General features: G+C 42.1%; 1 protein-coding gene across 9 annotated transcripts in view; it reads left to right on the top strand.

Annotated features, from left to right (window-relative positions):
* TTLL5 (tubulin tyrosine ligase like 5) overlaps positions 1-14,640 on the top strand; it is a 272,026-nt gene extending 257,386 nt beyond the window's left edge. For all 9 annotated transcript variants that reach the window (XM_070416253.1, XM_070416261.1, XM_070416235.1 and 6 more), the window contains one exon: positions 14,014-14,640. Coding sequence is in view for 2 of the 9 variants with exons in the window: in XM_070416271.1 (XP_070272372.1) it covers positions 14,014-14,036 (23 nt within the window). In the remaining 7 variants the exon portion in view is untranslated. The remainder of the gene's footprint in view (positions 1-14,013) is intronic.
* Positions 14,641-14,881: the final 241 nt, after the last annotated feature.

Here is a 14,881-nt window from a genome sequence, read left to right as displayed (position 1 = left end):
TGGGAAAACTACAGGACATTGAAAAAAGAGATAGAGGAAGATGTAAACAAATGGAAGAACATACTGTGTTCATGGATTGGTAGAATCAACATCATTAAAATGTTCATACTACCCAAAGCAATTTATAGGTTCAATACAATCCCCATTAAAATACCAACGGCATATTTCACAGATGTAGAACAAACTCTCCAAAAATTCATCTGGAATTAAAAAAAAAAAGACCCGAATAGCCACAGCAACCCTGAGAAAGAAGAACAAAGTTGGAGGAATCACAATACCAGATATCAAGCTATATTACCAAGCTACGGTTGTCAAAACTGCCTGGTACTGGCGCAAGAACAGACATATAGACCAATGGAACAGAACAAAGAACCCAGAAATAGACCCAAGCCATTATGCTCAATTAATTATTTGAAAAGGAGGCAAGAGCATGCAATGGAGTCAAGACAATCTCTTCAATAAATGGTGCTGGGAAATTTGGTCAGATACATGCAAAAAAATGAACCTAGATCACCAACTTACACCATACACAAAAACAAACTCAAAATGGTTAAAGGACTTAAATGTAAAACGGGAAACCATAAAAATCTTAGAAGACTCCATAGGCAGCAAGATCTCAGGCATATGTCGTAGCAATAGCTTTACTCGTACAGCTCGTAGGGCATTGGAAACTAAGGAGAAAATAAACAAATGGAACTATATCAAAATCAAAAAGCTTCTGTACAGCAAAAGAAACCATCAACAAAACAAGAAAGCCCACTGCATGAGAGAACATATTTGCTAATCTTATTTCAGATAAGGGTTTAATCTCCAAAATTTATAGGGAACTCATACAACTTAAGAAAAGGAAAATAAACAATCCAATCAAAAAATGGGCAAAGGACCTAAATAGACACTTTTTGAAAGATGACATACAGAGGATGAGAGACATATGAAAGCATGCTCAAAGTCACTAATCATCCAAGAGATGCAAATCAAAATGACAGTGAGGTACCATCTCACCCCTGTCAGAATGGCTATCATCAACAAGTCAACAAATGACAAGTGTTGGTGAGGATGTGGAGGAAAAGGAACCCTCCTGCACTGCTGGTAGGAATGCAGACTGGTGCAGCCACTGTGGGAAACAGTATGGAATTTCCTCAAAAAGTTAAAAATGGAACTCCCATTTGACCCAGTAATCCCACTTCTAGGACTATATCCCAAGAAACCAGAAACACCAATCAGAAAGGACATATGCACCCCTATATTCATAGCAGCACAATTTACCATAGCTAAGATTTGGAAACAGCCTAAGTACCCATCAGCAGATGGGTGGATTAGAAAACTGTGGTACATCTACACAGTGGAATACTACGCTGTGGTAAAAAATAAGGAACTTTTACCATTTGCAACAGCATGGATGTAACTGGAGAGCATTATGCTAAGCGAAATAAGCCAGTTGGAGAAAGATAAATATCACATGATCTCATTCATATGTGGGATATAATGATCAACATAAACAAAAATAGATCCAAAGACAAGGTAGCACGAAACAGACCATCCAACCTCAGAGAGAAGGCAGGGTAGGAGGGCAGTTAGAGTCAACCAAAGGACTTGTATGCATGCATATTCGCATAACCAATGGACACAGATACTGGGGCCGTGGGGACTTGCCCTCGGGGGTGGGAGTGGCAGGGGGGGCATCAATCAGGGGAAAGGGAGACATATGTAATACTTTAAACAGTTAAAAAAAGAAAAGAAATTAAAGTTAGTCTAAGCCTTTAAACACATGGTCTATTCTCCCTTCATGGTGATTTTTTTAAATCCCACCCCCCAGCACATGCCCTCACCCCCCTACTGTCTCTGTCCATTGGTTATGCTTATACTACATGGTGATTTGGGTTTTCAAACTCTCTTTTCTTTTTGTCATTGTAGTTTGGAAAATCATGATGTAATACCAGCTATGTATTGAGCACCTGCTATATCCTAGGTGGATTTTTTTTCACTTACTCATCCCAATAATCACATGAGGAATGTTTCTTACCACCTCATTTCTTAGCTGAAACTTGTATATTCTTTCCCCTGGGGCTTTTTAGAAAATAGAGAGGACAAAGTTCCAAGCTTAATTTTCTATGAAATGCCTGACTAGCACTTGGCTTCACAAAGACCAGGTGGCCTTTCTCCTGAGGGTTCAGTGGGTCAGTTCATTCTTTGGCTTTTTCCTTTCTGTGTTTTCTTTCTGTGGGCTAATTATTTTATTCATTTTCAGAACTTCAGCTTTCACCTTCATTCTAATGATTGACATCTGAGTCTCCATTGGTGGTTTTCAGAATCCATTTAGTTTTAGTAAAAATCCAAACTCAGACATCTGAGAAAGGAGATGCATCTTTTGACTCACATGACGAGAGAGAATTAGGATGGATAAAAACTACATGTGGTCAGATCTTTCTTTCTCTTCATCCCTCTCTGCTACATGTTCTTTCTCTCTTTATCTCTTTTAATTTATCTTCACAACTTCATTAATCTCCCTTTTTCCTTCTTTCTATGGTTTCCATGTAGCAGGATCAGATGGCGGGGTATGGTTTGAGCAGCTCCAGCTTTATTCTTTCCAGCTTATTGACCACAATAATGAGAGCGTTTCTCTTTCTACGTTAGTTTATATAAATCCCAATGAAGGGCTGTGATTGGCTTGGCTTGGGTGATGTGACCATCCCTTAAGGCAATTGCTATGGCCAAGGGGATGGGGACTTTCATATTGTTTTGCAACCATTGCCACCATCCATCTCTAGAACTTGTTGTTTAAATCCTGCAAAAATGAAACTTGATACCCATTAAATACTGACTTCATTCTCCCTTCTCCACCTTCTGCAGCCACCATTTTTCTTTCTATCTCTATGAACTTGACTATTCTGGATATTGCATATAAGAGGAATCATACAGTATTTGTCCTTTTTTGACTGGCTTATTTTACTTAGCATATGTCTTCAGGGTTCATCCAAGTTATAGCATGTGTCAAAATTTCTTTCTCTAAGGCTGAATAATACTCCTTTATATGTATAGACCACATTTTGTTTATTCATTCATCTGTTGATGGATACTTGAGTTGCTTCCACCTTTTGACTATTGTGAATAATGCTGCTGTGAACATGGCATACAAATATCTGTTCAAGTCTGCTTTCAGTTATTTCAGGTACATACCAAGAAGTAGAATTGCTGAATTGTACAGTAATTTTATGTTTAATTTTTTGAGGTACCACCATACTGTTTTCCATGGTGGCTGCCCATTTACATGCCTCCCGGCAATGCACAAGGATTCCATTTCACCCCATCATCACCAACATTTGCTATTTTCTTTTTTGATAGTATCCATCTTAATGAGTGAGGTGGTCTTTTAAATTAAACCTTGGGGACTGAGATAATATGAGTGCCATAGACAGAATTAGAGCACCCAGCATTGTGGACGAGTGGGACAGATAATACTGTTGGTATTTTAAGTCAAATTCGGCATGATGGCTGAACATGAAACTCAGAAAAGTCTTCTCAGAAGCCAGGGAGAAGTTAGAGCCAGCTGCAGAGTTTAGCTTATAGAGGTACCTGTCAAAGCTGCGAGTGGATAAAATCGCTTAGAAAAGGAATGTAAGAAAGAACGGCAAAATGCAGAGGAGGAGGAGCCAGGGAGTAGAGTAGTCCAAGGAGAGTCTCAGACCCACAGAGGGGAGATCAAGAGGGCGGGGATGGGTAGGGGTGGAGGCAGGGGTGGAGTAGGCAGGGTCAAAAGAGGGTGGGGATGATGGATGAACTCAGATGCTAAGACAAATGATATTTTTTAATTGCCTGTGAATAAGGTTTTGTCAAGTTGAATCATTTTCATAGGAATACTACTCTGTAGAGTCCTTTGTAATTTTCAGAATGCTTAGCTGTCCCTTAAAACAACTCAGTAAAGTACACAAGTTATTCTTCCCATCTTACAAGAAGGAAGAAGCTCAGAGAGGTTGTAATTTTCCTAAGGTTACTGCTGGGTACCTCTCACTCCCCAGAGATGATCAGTTTGGGGGAAGCTGAAGTTTAAAGGTGCCCAAGTCAGAGCGGCATGAGGTGTTGCCCGCTAGTGCCTGGGCAGCTTGTCATCCCTCACACATGCGCACTCATTCAGTACCTCCTGAAACCGTGTCTACTGGCCATGCTCACCTTCCCATGAACTACTACAGAGTTTGATTGTCTGGACCAGGGGTCCTCAAACTACGGCCCGCGGGCCACATGCAAATACAAATATTGTATTTGTTCCCGTTTTGTTTTTTTACTTCAAAATAAGATATGTGCAGTGTGCATAGGAATTTGTTCATCGTTTTTTTTTAAACTATAGTCCGGCCCTCCAACAGTCTGAGGGACAGTGAACTGGCCCCCTGTTTAAAAAGTTTGAGGACCCCTGGTCTGGACTCTACAGGAGTGGTTTCTCAACTGTGGGTCGTGACCCAACAAAGGGTCATCAGATGAATGAGTGGGTCACATCCGGGCTCATGAGAGCTGGTGGTGCATCTCTTCCCACCCCGGCCTTCAGTCCCTGCGTGTGATGTGAAGTTGGCTGTGGTGGAAATCAGCCAACAGCACACAGTCTCCGGGGCTTTTGTTTGTCTTTCCACAGAGAACCCGTTGTCACACATTGACTAGCATACCTCTAGTCATAACCATCACTTCTCTCCCCTGCCCCCGGCCCCCTGCAATGGAACAGAATGAACTAGAAGAAAAATACCAGGGTCCATCTACTATAAAAGGAAGAATTGTTTTATGAGACTTTTGATTAAGTCATAGATATTTATGTGTGTGTGCATATAAAATGTATTTTATACTATTCACTGCAGTAAAAAAAAAAGTGTGAAAGTAACTGGTCTAGGAGGTCCCTTCATTTACTTCCTCAAATAATTAAAAGTCTGCTGTTGTTCTGATCTTTAGACAAAGAATTTCTCAAAAGCCAGGAAGAAGTTAGAGTATCCTTATGGGTGGGGGGGGGGGGGGAAGTCTGCAAACATGTTAAGTGGTCTGCCCTTGGGAAACTAGCTATATAACTGTAGTTACAAAAAGGAACACTTTTTACTGAGTGGCATTTGAAAGTCCTTCAAATAGATTTATATTTTTCTGTTCCATGATGTAATTTTATCATGCCCATCTTACTGAAATGAGTTATATACATTTTTCTTAGAAGAATTAGGCTTATTGTGTATAAGACTTGAGTTCTTTACAGTAGAATTCCTTAAAATAGTGTTTTATTGAAACTCATATTTTGCAAGTAAAAAGTAACGCTCCTCCAGTACATGGTGTTAGCGTGTAAGAGCCAAGCCAAGTGCCTATAATGTTCATTAGAAATGAGGAGGGAGGGTTCCTGGGAGGGGCTGCGAGCTGGACGGTGCCGCTGTGGTCGGCCAGCTCCCTGCTCGCTGTGGCTGCATTTCAGACTGACTCAGGGGCTGCCTGGGCTCTGAGCAAACCCCTCGCAGCTGTGCCCGGCGGCGCCTTCGTGTCACCGGGCAGGGTTTCATGAAATGGATCTGCTGCTCCTGTGCCTGCGTTGTTCATTCCTACATACTGGAGCTGTGCCCGGGAAGGTGAGGGGCCAGCAGGTTGGCCCTCGCGCCCCAGCTGTCCTTTCCTCCTAGTGTCACTCAGGATATAAATAAATATATTCATTCAGGTTCTTTCTCATCAAACCAAAGTGTTGCCAGAGGATACTACCAGGGCCACTCTGATCAGTTGGAAAGACCTTAGGGCAGGGGTGGGCAAATTTTTTGACTCGAGGGCCACAATGGGTTCTTAAACTGGACCGGAGGGCCGGAACAAAAGCATGGATGGAGTGTTTGTGTGAACTAATATAAATTCAAAGTAAACATCATTACATAAAAGGGTACAGTCTTTTTTTTTTTTTTTTTTTTAGTTTTATTCATTTCAAACGGGCCGGATCCGGCGTGGGCCGTAGTTTGCCCACGGCTGCCTTAGGGGCAAACTGAGAGGCACAATTTCTAAAAGTCTTTGCATGTAGGTCATTTTTTAAGTTAAGGTTTTAACTTTGTTTCTCTTATTCACCTCAGATGTTGGAGGGAGAATCATTTATCTGTTCATATTGTCTGAGGTCTGGGCCTTCTCTACCGGCCTGGAAGTCACGATGAATTCTGTCTTTTCTCAATGGGAAAAGCCACGATTCAGATGTTGAAATTTTGCATCCATTTCCTTCCGGCAGCTGGAGGGCAGCGGGAATCCTGGTCTGGAGCGTGAGTTGCTGCTTATCTCACCAGCCTTTTGCTGTTGGCAGATGCAGTTTGTATGTAGTTGGGAGTCTTTGGCTCCATAGGAAACACTGCTAATGGTCATCCCCACATCAGTGCATCTGATATTTACCCAGCAGCTCCCATGTAAATATTTACATGGCAAAATGCTGGGAGCTCGCCCGGCCAGCGTGGCTCAGTGGTTGAACCTCAACCTATGAACCAGGAGGTCACGGTTTGATTCCCAGCCTGGGCACATGCCCTGGTTGCGGGCTCGATCCCCAGTGTGGGGCATGCAGGAGGCAGCCGATTAATGATTCTCTCTCATCATTGATGTTTCTATGTCTCTCTCCCTCTCCCTTCCTCTCTGAAATCAATAAAAATATATATATTTTTTAAATGCTGGGAGCTCCACCCTGACTAGTTTGGCTCAGTGGATAGAGCGTTGGCCTGCGGACCGAAGGGTCCCAGGTTCGATTCCAGTCAGGGGCATGTACCTTGGTTGCGGGCACATTCCCAGTAGGGGGTGTGTAGGAGGCAGCTGATGGATGTTTCTCCCTCGTCGATGTTTCTAACTCTATTCCTCTCCCTTCCTCTTTGTAAAAAAAAAATCAATAAAAAATATTTAAAAATAAATAAATAAATGCTGGGAGCTCAGGTCAGGTGAAGATTTCTAAGATGTGGTCTCTGCACTTAAAAGTGTGTGCTAGGGGCAATGAGTGACTCATGCAAGAGGGGGTGTCCCCTCGCCCCCCAGAAACATGAAAGAAGCATTGATTTTTCAGTTTAGGGAAGCCTCTGCATTGCCCTCAGGGCCCTTATGCCTCAGAGTGAGCATGGAACGTGAATGTGCTGGCCCCTCGGTATTCTTCCTGTCTGGGTGCCTCTTGTAATGTACTTCACCTTGGCAAATGTCAATCACAGGGGTTAAAGATATTTTCATTCACGGTGTGAAAGTAATGCAAGGCAGTTGCTTTAACCTGGTGCTAATGGAAGAACAGCAGCTGGAAGAGAAACTGGGTGTGTTGGACTCTCTGAGAGTTGCCAAGCTCATATGATGTAGTTTACAGGAGCTTCAAAAATTTCGAGAGTAATTCTCATGATATTTTATGTTCGTGTTGCTCATTGACTTTAGAACTAATCTGATATGATGGAACTTCATATAACGATAAGCACCAAGTGAGTGTATAAGTACACAGTATGAGCCATAGACATTTGACCAAACAAAAAAGAAAGAATTTCCAGGCCAGAACATCAAAGCAGAAAAGAAGAAGGTGGGTTGATGTCAATGAGTCAATGACTGGTTTTTCAAAGTCCTACCAAAGAGGGGGCCCGGGGGGAAGAGAGAGAGAGAGAGGTTATGATCATGGCCACAGAAGCAGTGAGGGGGAATTCCATCACATCATTGTCCTGTGTGCCTTTCCTGCCCTTATGGTCCCAGAGGGGTCACCAGGCAGGAATGGGACTGGAGCCGCTCTGGTCCTGAAGTATGGCACCACATGAGGGGTAATAGGTAAATCTCAAGGTGGGAAGTCTAGTGGGAGACGGTGTATAGATGGGACCCCAAAGGGCTGTATTCTCTGTAGATGTCAACCAGAAATAATGCCTCCCCTTCCCCCTCACCTCCGCCCTTAGGCACTGAAAGAAAATTACCTGTCTTGAACTTGTTGCTGAATGAGATCATATAGGGGACTCTCCCCTGAGTCTTCATAAATACAAGCTGGTGTCCATGTGAGCTTGGGCATGAATTCATATTTCCTAGCTGCCCGGAAAACGTCCAGATTGAGAATTTAGTTTAAGGTGGTCCCCTAGGCTAGTAGTGGCTCCTGGCACCTAATAGAATCAGATGCTTATTTTTTTCTGGAGGATCCTCCTTCAACTCAAAGCTCTAATAATCCCTATAGGGAAAGTTCTAAGAACTGTGAGATCATAGTTTGAAATTAAAAACAGCCCTGGCTGGTATGGCTCAGTTGGTTGGAGCATCGGAAGGTCGGGGGTTTGATCCCCTGTTGGAACATATGCAAGAGGCAACCAATCGATGTCTCTCTCTCACATCCATGTTTTTCTCTCTCTCTCTCTCCCTCCCTCCCTTCCTCCTTCTCTAAAAAAATAAAAATAAATAAATAAGTAAAAACAAAACAAAATAAAACAAAAAAAAACAATAAGGAAACATGGCACCATAAGCAAAAGCCAGCAAAAATAACAGAACAGTATTAGACCTGCAAAAAGTAAGGTATTAAAATTAGCAGATATACAGTAAAAAAAAAAAAATGTTCTCATATATCTAGAGAATTTTACAGGGAGGAAAAGTATGAGTAAAACCAAGAGATTAAAATTATGATCAAACTGCCCATCCAGTGTGGCTCAGTGGTTGAACATCAACCTATGAACCAGAAGGTCACTGGTTTGATTCCCAGTCAGGGCACATGCCCAGGTTGCTGGCAACAGATAAATGATTCTCATTATTGATGTTTCTATCTCTCCCTCTCCCTTCCTCTCTGAAATCGAAAATATATATTTAAAAAAAATTATGACCAAGCAGATCTGCAAAAACCAAATAGCATTTTTGGAATGAAAAAAAACATAGTAATTACAGTTTAAAAGTCAATGGGTGAGTTTAACTGCAGATTGGACCCAGTTGAAGAGAGATTTAATATGCTCGAAGATACATTTAAAGAAGTTACCTGGAATATAGCACAGAAAGAAAAAGTGATGGAAGAAAACAAGTGAGAAGTCTAATATCTAATTGGAGTTATGGAAATAAACTGGACAGGGATATTTGAAGAGAGAATGGCTAAAAAATTTCCCAAACTAATGAAAGATTCACAAATTGCGGTAAATCACAAGAAGTCCACACCTAAGACCTGGCCGAGTAGCTCAGTTGGTTAGAGCACCATCCCAGTACACCAAGCATGTCAAACTCACGGCCCGTGGGCTGCATGTGGCCCAGCCAATATAACGGTATGTAAGAAACGTTGTCATAAAAATTTTGTAACTTAATTTTTACAATATCCTGTTATACATAATTATTAATACAATATTCACTAATCACTGATTACTATAATCATGTTGCATTCCTTTCCCTTACATGCCTTATGCTCAGGCACACCATTTCTCTCCACTAATACTAGCACTGAATATTTTAGCAGCCAGTTGCCATGTCATTAGTCTTGTACTGACTTGTTTGGTGTGCGCAACAGGAAATATTTCGCTTTCAGAGAACAAGAAAAATAGGTTTATTTGCATTATGCTTATTAATTTGTGCAGTTATTCAGTGTCTGGTAAGCTAATGTTCAAGAAAAAATATTAAAATGTTCTATTTTCTGTTAACGATTATTTATTTCAGCCCTTTGTATTCAGCATGTCTCTATTGAAATAAACCTACGTTTCTATGAAAATTGAAGTTTTTGGATTTTTTTGTGTCCCACATAAACTTAACCCTTGTTTATTTGGCTTGTGTTAGCCTTTGAGTTTGACATGCTTGCAGTACACTAAGATTTTCAGGTTTTATCTCTAGTCAGGCCACATACAAGAAGCCACCAATGAATGTATAAATAAGTGGAACGACAAATCTCTCTTGCAAGTCAATTTTTAAAAAAAGAAATCCACACCCAGACACACCATACTGAAACTTTAGAATACAAACGACAAAGATGTTAAGAGCAGCTAGAGTGCAAACAAGGCTCACCAAAGGTCTGCCGGTTTGTTTGACAGCATACTCTCAACACCAATAGGGGAATCAAAGTACACTGTAATGTGGCCACTGATGAAAGACAATAATTACCAAACCAAAAGTATATTTTAAGCAAAAATATCTTTCAAGAGTGAGGATGAAATAAAGACATTTTTCGACACATAAAACCCCCAAATAATTGGTCACTAGGACACCTTCACAGAAGGAAAGATTCTAAAGAATATGTTTCCAACAGAGGAAGATGATACCAGAAAAAGGTCTGAAGGGCCAGGAAGAATTATGAGCGAAGAATGTGTAAAAATATGGGCAAATACAAAAATAACCAATAAAGTGATGATAATGTTGTTGTGAGGTTTAAAAGGCGGTGTGGGGGAATAAAGATATTCAGCACCAGTATCATGCAAATCACGGGGGGGAGGGTATGATTAGAGTTAAAGTAGTCTAACTTTTAAAGTTGTCTAACTTGATTTTATACAGTGAGGAGGTTAAAGATACTAATTTCAACTTTACATAGTTAATATATACAAATGCAGAAATGAATCAAGTAACTGCTAAAAGAATAGAAATACAAAACTTCCAAAATAGTACAGAGAAATTGGATGAGGAAAAAAGATAAATCCATAAGGAGGAAAAGGAAACACAGAAACAATGGAACAAATAGCTTAGTAATTACAAACATGTGAGTGGACTAAATGTTTCAGGTAAAGTCAAAGACTGAGCTCTAGCTGGTTTGGCTCAGTGGCTAGAGCGTAGGCCTGCAGACCAAAGGGTCCCAGGTTCAATTCTGGTCAAGGGCACATACCTTGGTTGCAGGCTCCTCCCTGGCTCAGGCCCTGGTCAGCATGTGCAGGAGGCAAACCAATCAATGTGTTTCTCTCACATCAGTGTTTCTCTCTGTCTTCCACTCTCCCTAAAAATCAATGGAAAAATATCCTCGAGTGAAGATTAAAAAAAAAAAAAAAGCTGACACTCTATCCACTGAGTCAAACTGGGCAGGGCAGTCTTAATATTTTTTTTTAAACCATTTTCAAAAAAGATCACTTGTTAAGTGTATATATCTAAATGCAATCCAATTTTTATCTCTGAGTGGGACTTTACTTATAAATTAAAAAATAATAAAACAACCTTTAATAAAAAAATACATAAAGAGTGTGGAAACACAGGTCATGAATAAGGTGAAAGTGTCTGTAATACATAGAATCAAGAAAGAGAAACGACAAAAGAAAAAAGTAGACAAAGTGGACATCATAAAAATTTTTAAATGTTGTGCTTCAAAGGACACCGTCAAGAAAGTAAAATGGCAACCCACAGAATGGAAGAGAGGATTTGGAAATCATGTCTATGATAGAGTTCCTGTATCTAGACCAGGGGTGGGCAAACTTTTTTGACTCGAGGGCCACAGTGGGTTCTTAAACTGGACAGGAGGGCCGGAACAAAAGCATGGATGGAGTGTTTGTGTGAACTAATATAAATTCAAAGTAAACATCATTACATAAAAGGGTATGGTCTTTTTTTTTTTTTTTTCGTTTTATTCATTTCAAACGGGCTGGATCCGGCCCGAGGGCCATAGTTTGCCCACGGCTGATGTAGACTATATAAGGAAGTTTTGTAACTTAGTAATAAAAAAGACAACTCAGTTTTTAAAATGGGCAAAGAATCTGAATAGATTCCCCCAAAGAAGTTATACAGTGCCAATAAGCATATGAAAAGATTCTCACGGGAGAAATGCAAATCAAAACTACAGCAGGATACACTTCACACCCACCAGCATGGCTGTAACAAGAAGACAGACACTAGCAAGAATTGGTGAGGATGTGGAGAAACTGGAACCTTCATACACTGCTGATGGGCCTGTAAAATGGTGCAACTACTTTGGAAAACAGTTTGGCAGTTTCTCACCATTAAGCACAGAGTTGCTTTGCAACCCAGCAATTCCACTGTTATGTATGTACCCAACAAAAATGAAAACGTATGTCTGAACAAAAATTTGTACATGAGCATTTATAGCAGCATTATTAATAATAGCCAAGAGGTAGAAGCAGCCCAAATGCCCATCAACTGATGGGTGAATAAATAAAATGTCAGATGTACACACGATGGAATATTATTTGGCCATAAAAAGGACTAGAATATGATACTGCTACAACGTGGATGACCCTTGAAAACATTATGACAAGTGAAAGAAGCCAGATGCAAAGAACCGCTTACTCTATGATTCCACTTCATATGAAATGTCCAAAATGGGCCAATCTACAGAGACAGAAAGTAGATTATTGATTGCCTAGGGCTGGGGATGAGATGCATGGGCTAAGGGCTAAGAGGTATGGAGCTTCATTTTCTTTGAATGAATATGTTTGAGAATTGACTGTGGTGATGGATGCACAACTCTGAATGGATATACTAAAAGCCACTGAATTTTACACGTTAAATGGGTGAATGGCATGTTATGTGAATTATACCTCAAGTTGTTTAAAAAAACACACATCAATAAACAATACCTCAATGGGAAAATAAGCAAAAGGCTTATCCAGGTATTTCACAGAAGAGAAAACATTTATGTGCAATAGATACTTGGAAAGATGCTCAACCTCATTCCTAATCAGGGAAATGCTAATTAAAACCACAGTAGGATACCATTGTACAGTCACTTGATTTACAAAAGTTTTAAACTCCAGGAATACCACGGAGAAGAGGGGGAAGCTCACCCTCCCTCTCCCTCACCCCCCCCCCCCCAGGGGAAAGAAGAATAGGTACAACCCCATCCTATATAACAAAAGGCTAATATGCAAATAGACCAAACAGCGGAACAACCGAACAACTGGTCACCATGACATGTGCTGACCACCAGGGGGCACACACGGAACATGGCGGTTGTCGGCTGTGGCAGGAAAGTGGAGCAGTTGAGCCGAGGCGCCAGACCAAGGTGGGGCACCAGTCACTGTCATTCGGGCAAGCCTCTGGTGGTTACTGAAAATTCTTTGCTCCTGTGCGCCGCAGTCCTGCCTGGCGCTCGCACCCACTGCCAGCACCTGGCATCGGTCCCAATCGGTCAGCGCCGTCAGTGGGTGTGAGCGGCGGCTGCAGCCTCAGTCGCCCCTGAGGGCTTCTCCACCTCCCCCTGCTCCTGAGGGGCTGCCGGAGCAGCAGCAGGCGCCGCTCATACCCACTGACAGTGCTGAGTAATCGGGACTGACGCCAGGTGCCAGCAATGGCTGGGGGCAGGGGGCCACAGAAGGAGGGGCCTGGCAGGGATGTGGAGGATGGGCCGAGACCCACCCCTGTGCCCACCACAACCTTGCAGCTCACAGTTCCTTTCAAGGTGCACGAATTCGTGCACTGGGCCCCTAGTTAGAAAATAATACAACATTATTTTGAAAGAGTTGAAGATTCAAGTGCTTATGACCTGGCAATTCTACTACTAAGTACATTCCTAAAGGCATTCTTCAGTTGTGTGCTGAGATCACATTAAGAATAGTCACAGCAGCAAAATAAAATTCAAAACCACATAAAGCAAAGCAATGGGATACTTAGGGATATAAGTATATATAGTAAATAAACCTGTTTTTATAAAGGAAACGGCATGAAAACACAAAATCCAAGATCATGGGAATGGGGAGGAACTGGGATAGTCACAAGGGATTGGGGGGAAGGCGATGTTTCTTAAACTGGGTGGTGGGGTGTAGTGTCTGGTGGGGATGGGGCCGGGGGGATGGGGCAGAGTGTTACCTAACAGCCCAACGTAGAGGGAAGATTGGACAAACTCAGAGCGGTTTTTCCATGCATTTCAATATTGAATGCTAATAATGCTGGCCACGAGTTTCTAGAAAAGGTTAACGTATTTAGCATCTTCCATTTAAGAAGCAAGGGGGAAAATACCCAGGAAAAATAGAAAAGAAAGAAGTAAAGGAACTACACAAGACAGCAGCAGCAGCAGAACAGGAGTGTTTCAGAAAGGTTTCCAATGAAAGTTAAAGTGAAAAGTTTTCTACTTCATTTATTTGGGCCCCAACTTCTTTATTCTGCGGTGATGTTGACTAAGCCAGCCATCGCTCTGCGGTCACTCAGTGGTTGATTTTCTCTCTTCAGATCCTGCTCCCTCTAAGAGATGAGCCACGAGCGCTTGGAGGAAGGACCTGCCCACTGCTCCGCCGCTCCAGGGTGCGGCTGGGGTGCAGCATCCGCCAGCGCTGCCGAGGTCCATAGTATTTTTTTGCTGCCTCAGTCCCCAAAGCCTTCCAGCAGAAGCGGCAGCACTTGGTTGCCAACCAGCCAATGCAGACTTTTCCTGAGAGGACAGGAAAACACATCGGCTGGATTTGGATGGAACTTGGCAGTGGGGACACTCAGCGGATGCGTTGTCTACCCTCTCAGAGCACACGTGTATCTTCCCCCCTCTTTCCCCCTCCCCCAACCTGCTTAGGTATCTCTGTCCCTTCCCTGCTGCCACACAGAGATGATATAAAAGAGGCTCTTTGGCTATTTGCATTTTGCTGCTTCTTCTTTTCCAGATTGCAGTATTAAGCTTTGCTCCCTCCAGCATTACCCACCAGAGTGGACCTTCCCTTTTCAGAGGGTTTGGGGAGGAGAGGGAGGCTTCCCGCACGGGTTTCCCGGAGAGGAGAAAGTCAGCGGTGCCGCTGACCACACGGGCCACGGCAGAGGCACCCTTTGGCATGACTGATTTCTAAAATTAATAAAGTAATTCTATTTTTATTTTCTTTTTTTCCATTGACTAATTTCCCATCAATCAGTATTCACCAACGACACTAAAATGGTTGGGACCACCTTCTCATTTTATGTCATTGCTGGGCAAATTTTTTAAACTTCATTTTTAGAAATGGGAGCGATAAAGAGGTGTTTTATTCTTACACGTGGTTTCAGCAGGCGGTGGGTCCAGGCTGCTCCCCAAGGGGGGCTCCTGCCCCTGGGAGGCTAGTCTGTGCCAATGTCTCCA

Source organism: Myotis yumanensis, unplaced genomic scaffold, assembly GCF_028538775.1.
Source record: "Myotis yumanensis isolate MYYU_CA2020_CCGP unplaced genomic scaffold, mMyoYum1.0.hap1 SCAF_1, whole genome shotgun sequence".
NCBI classification, from domain to species: Eukaryota; Metazoa; Chordata; class Mammalia; order Chiroptera; family Vespertilionidae; genus Myotis; species Myotis yumanensis.
Note: the sequence above shows the minus strand (reverse complement) of the source record. Positions and strands in the feature narration are given on the sequence as shown.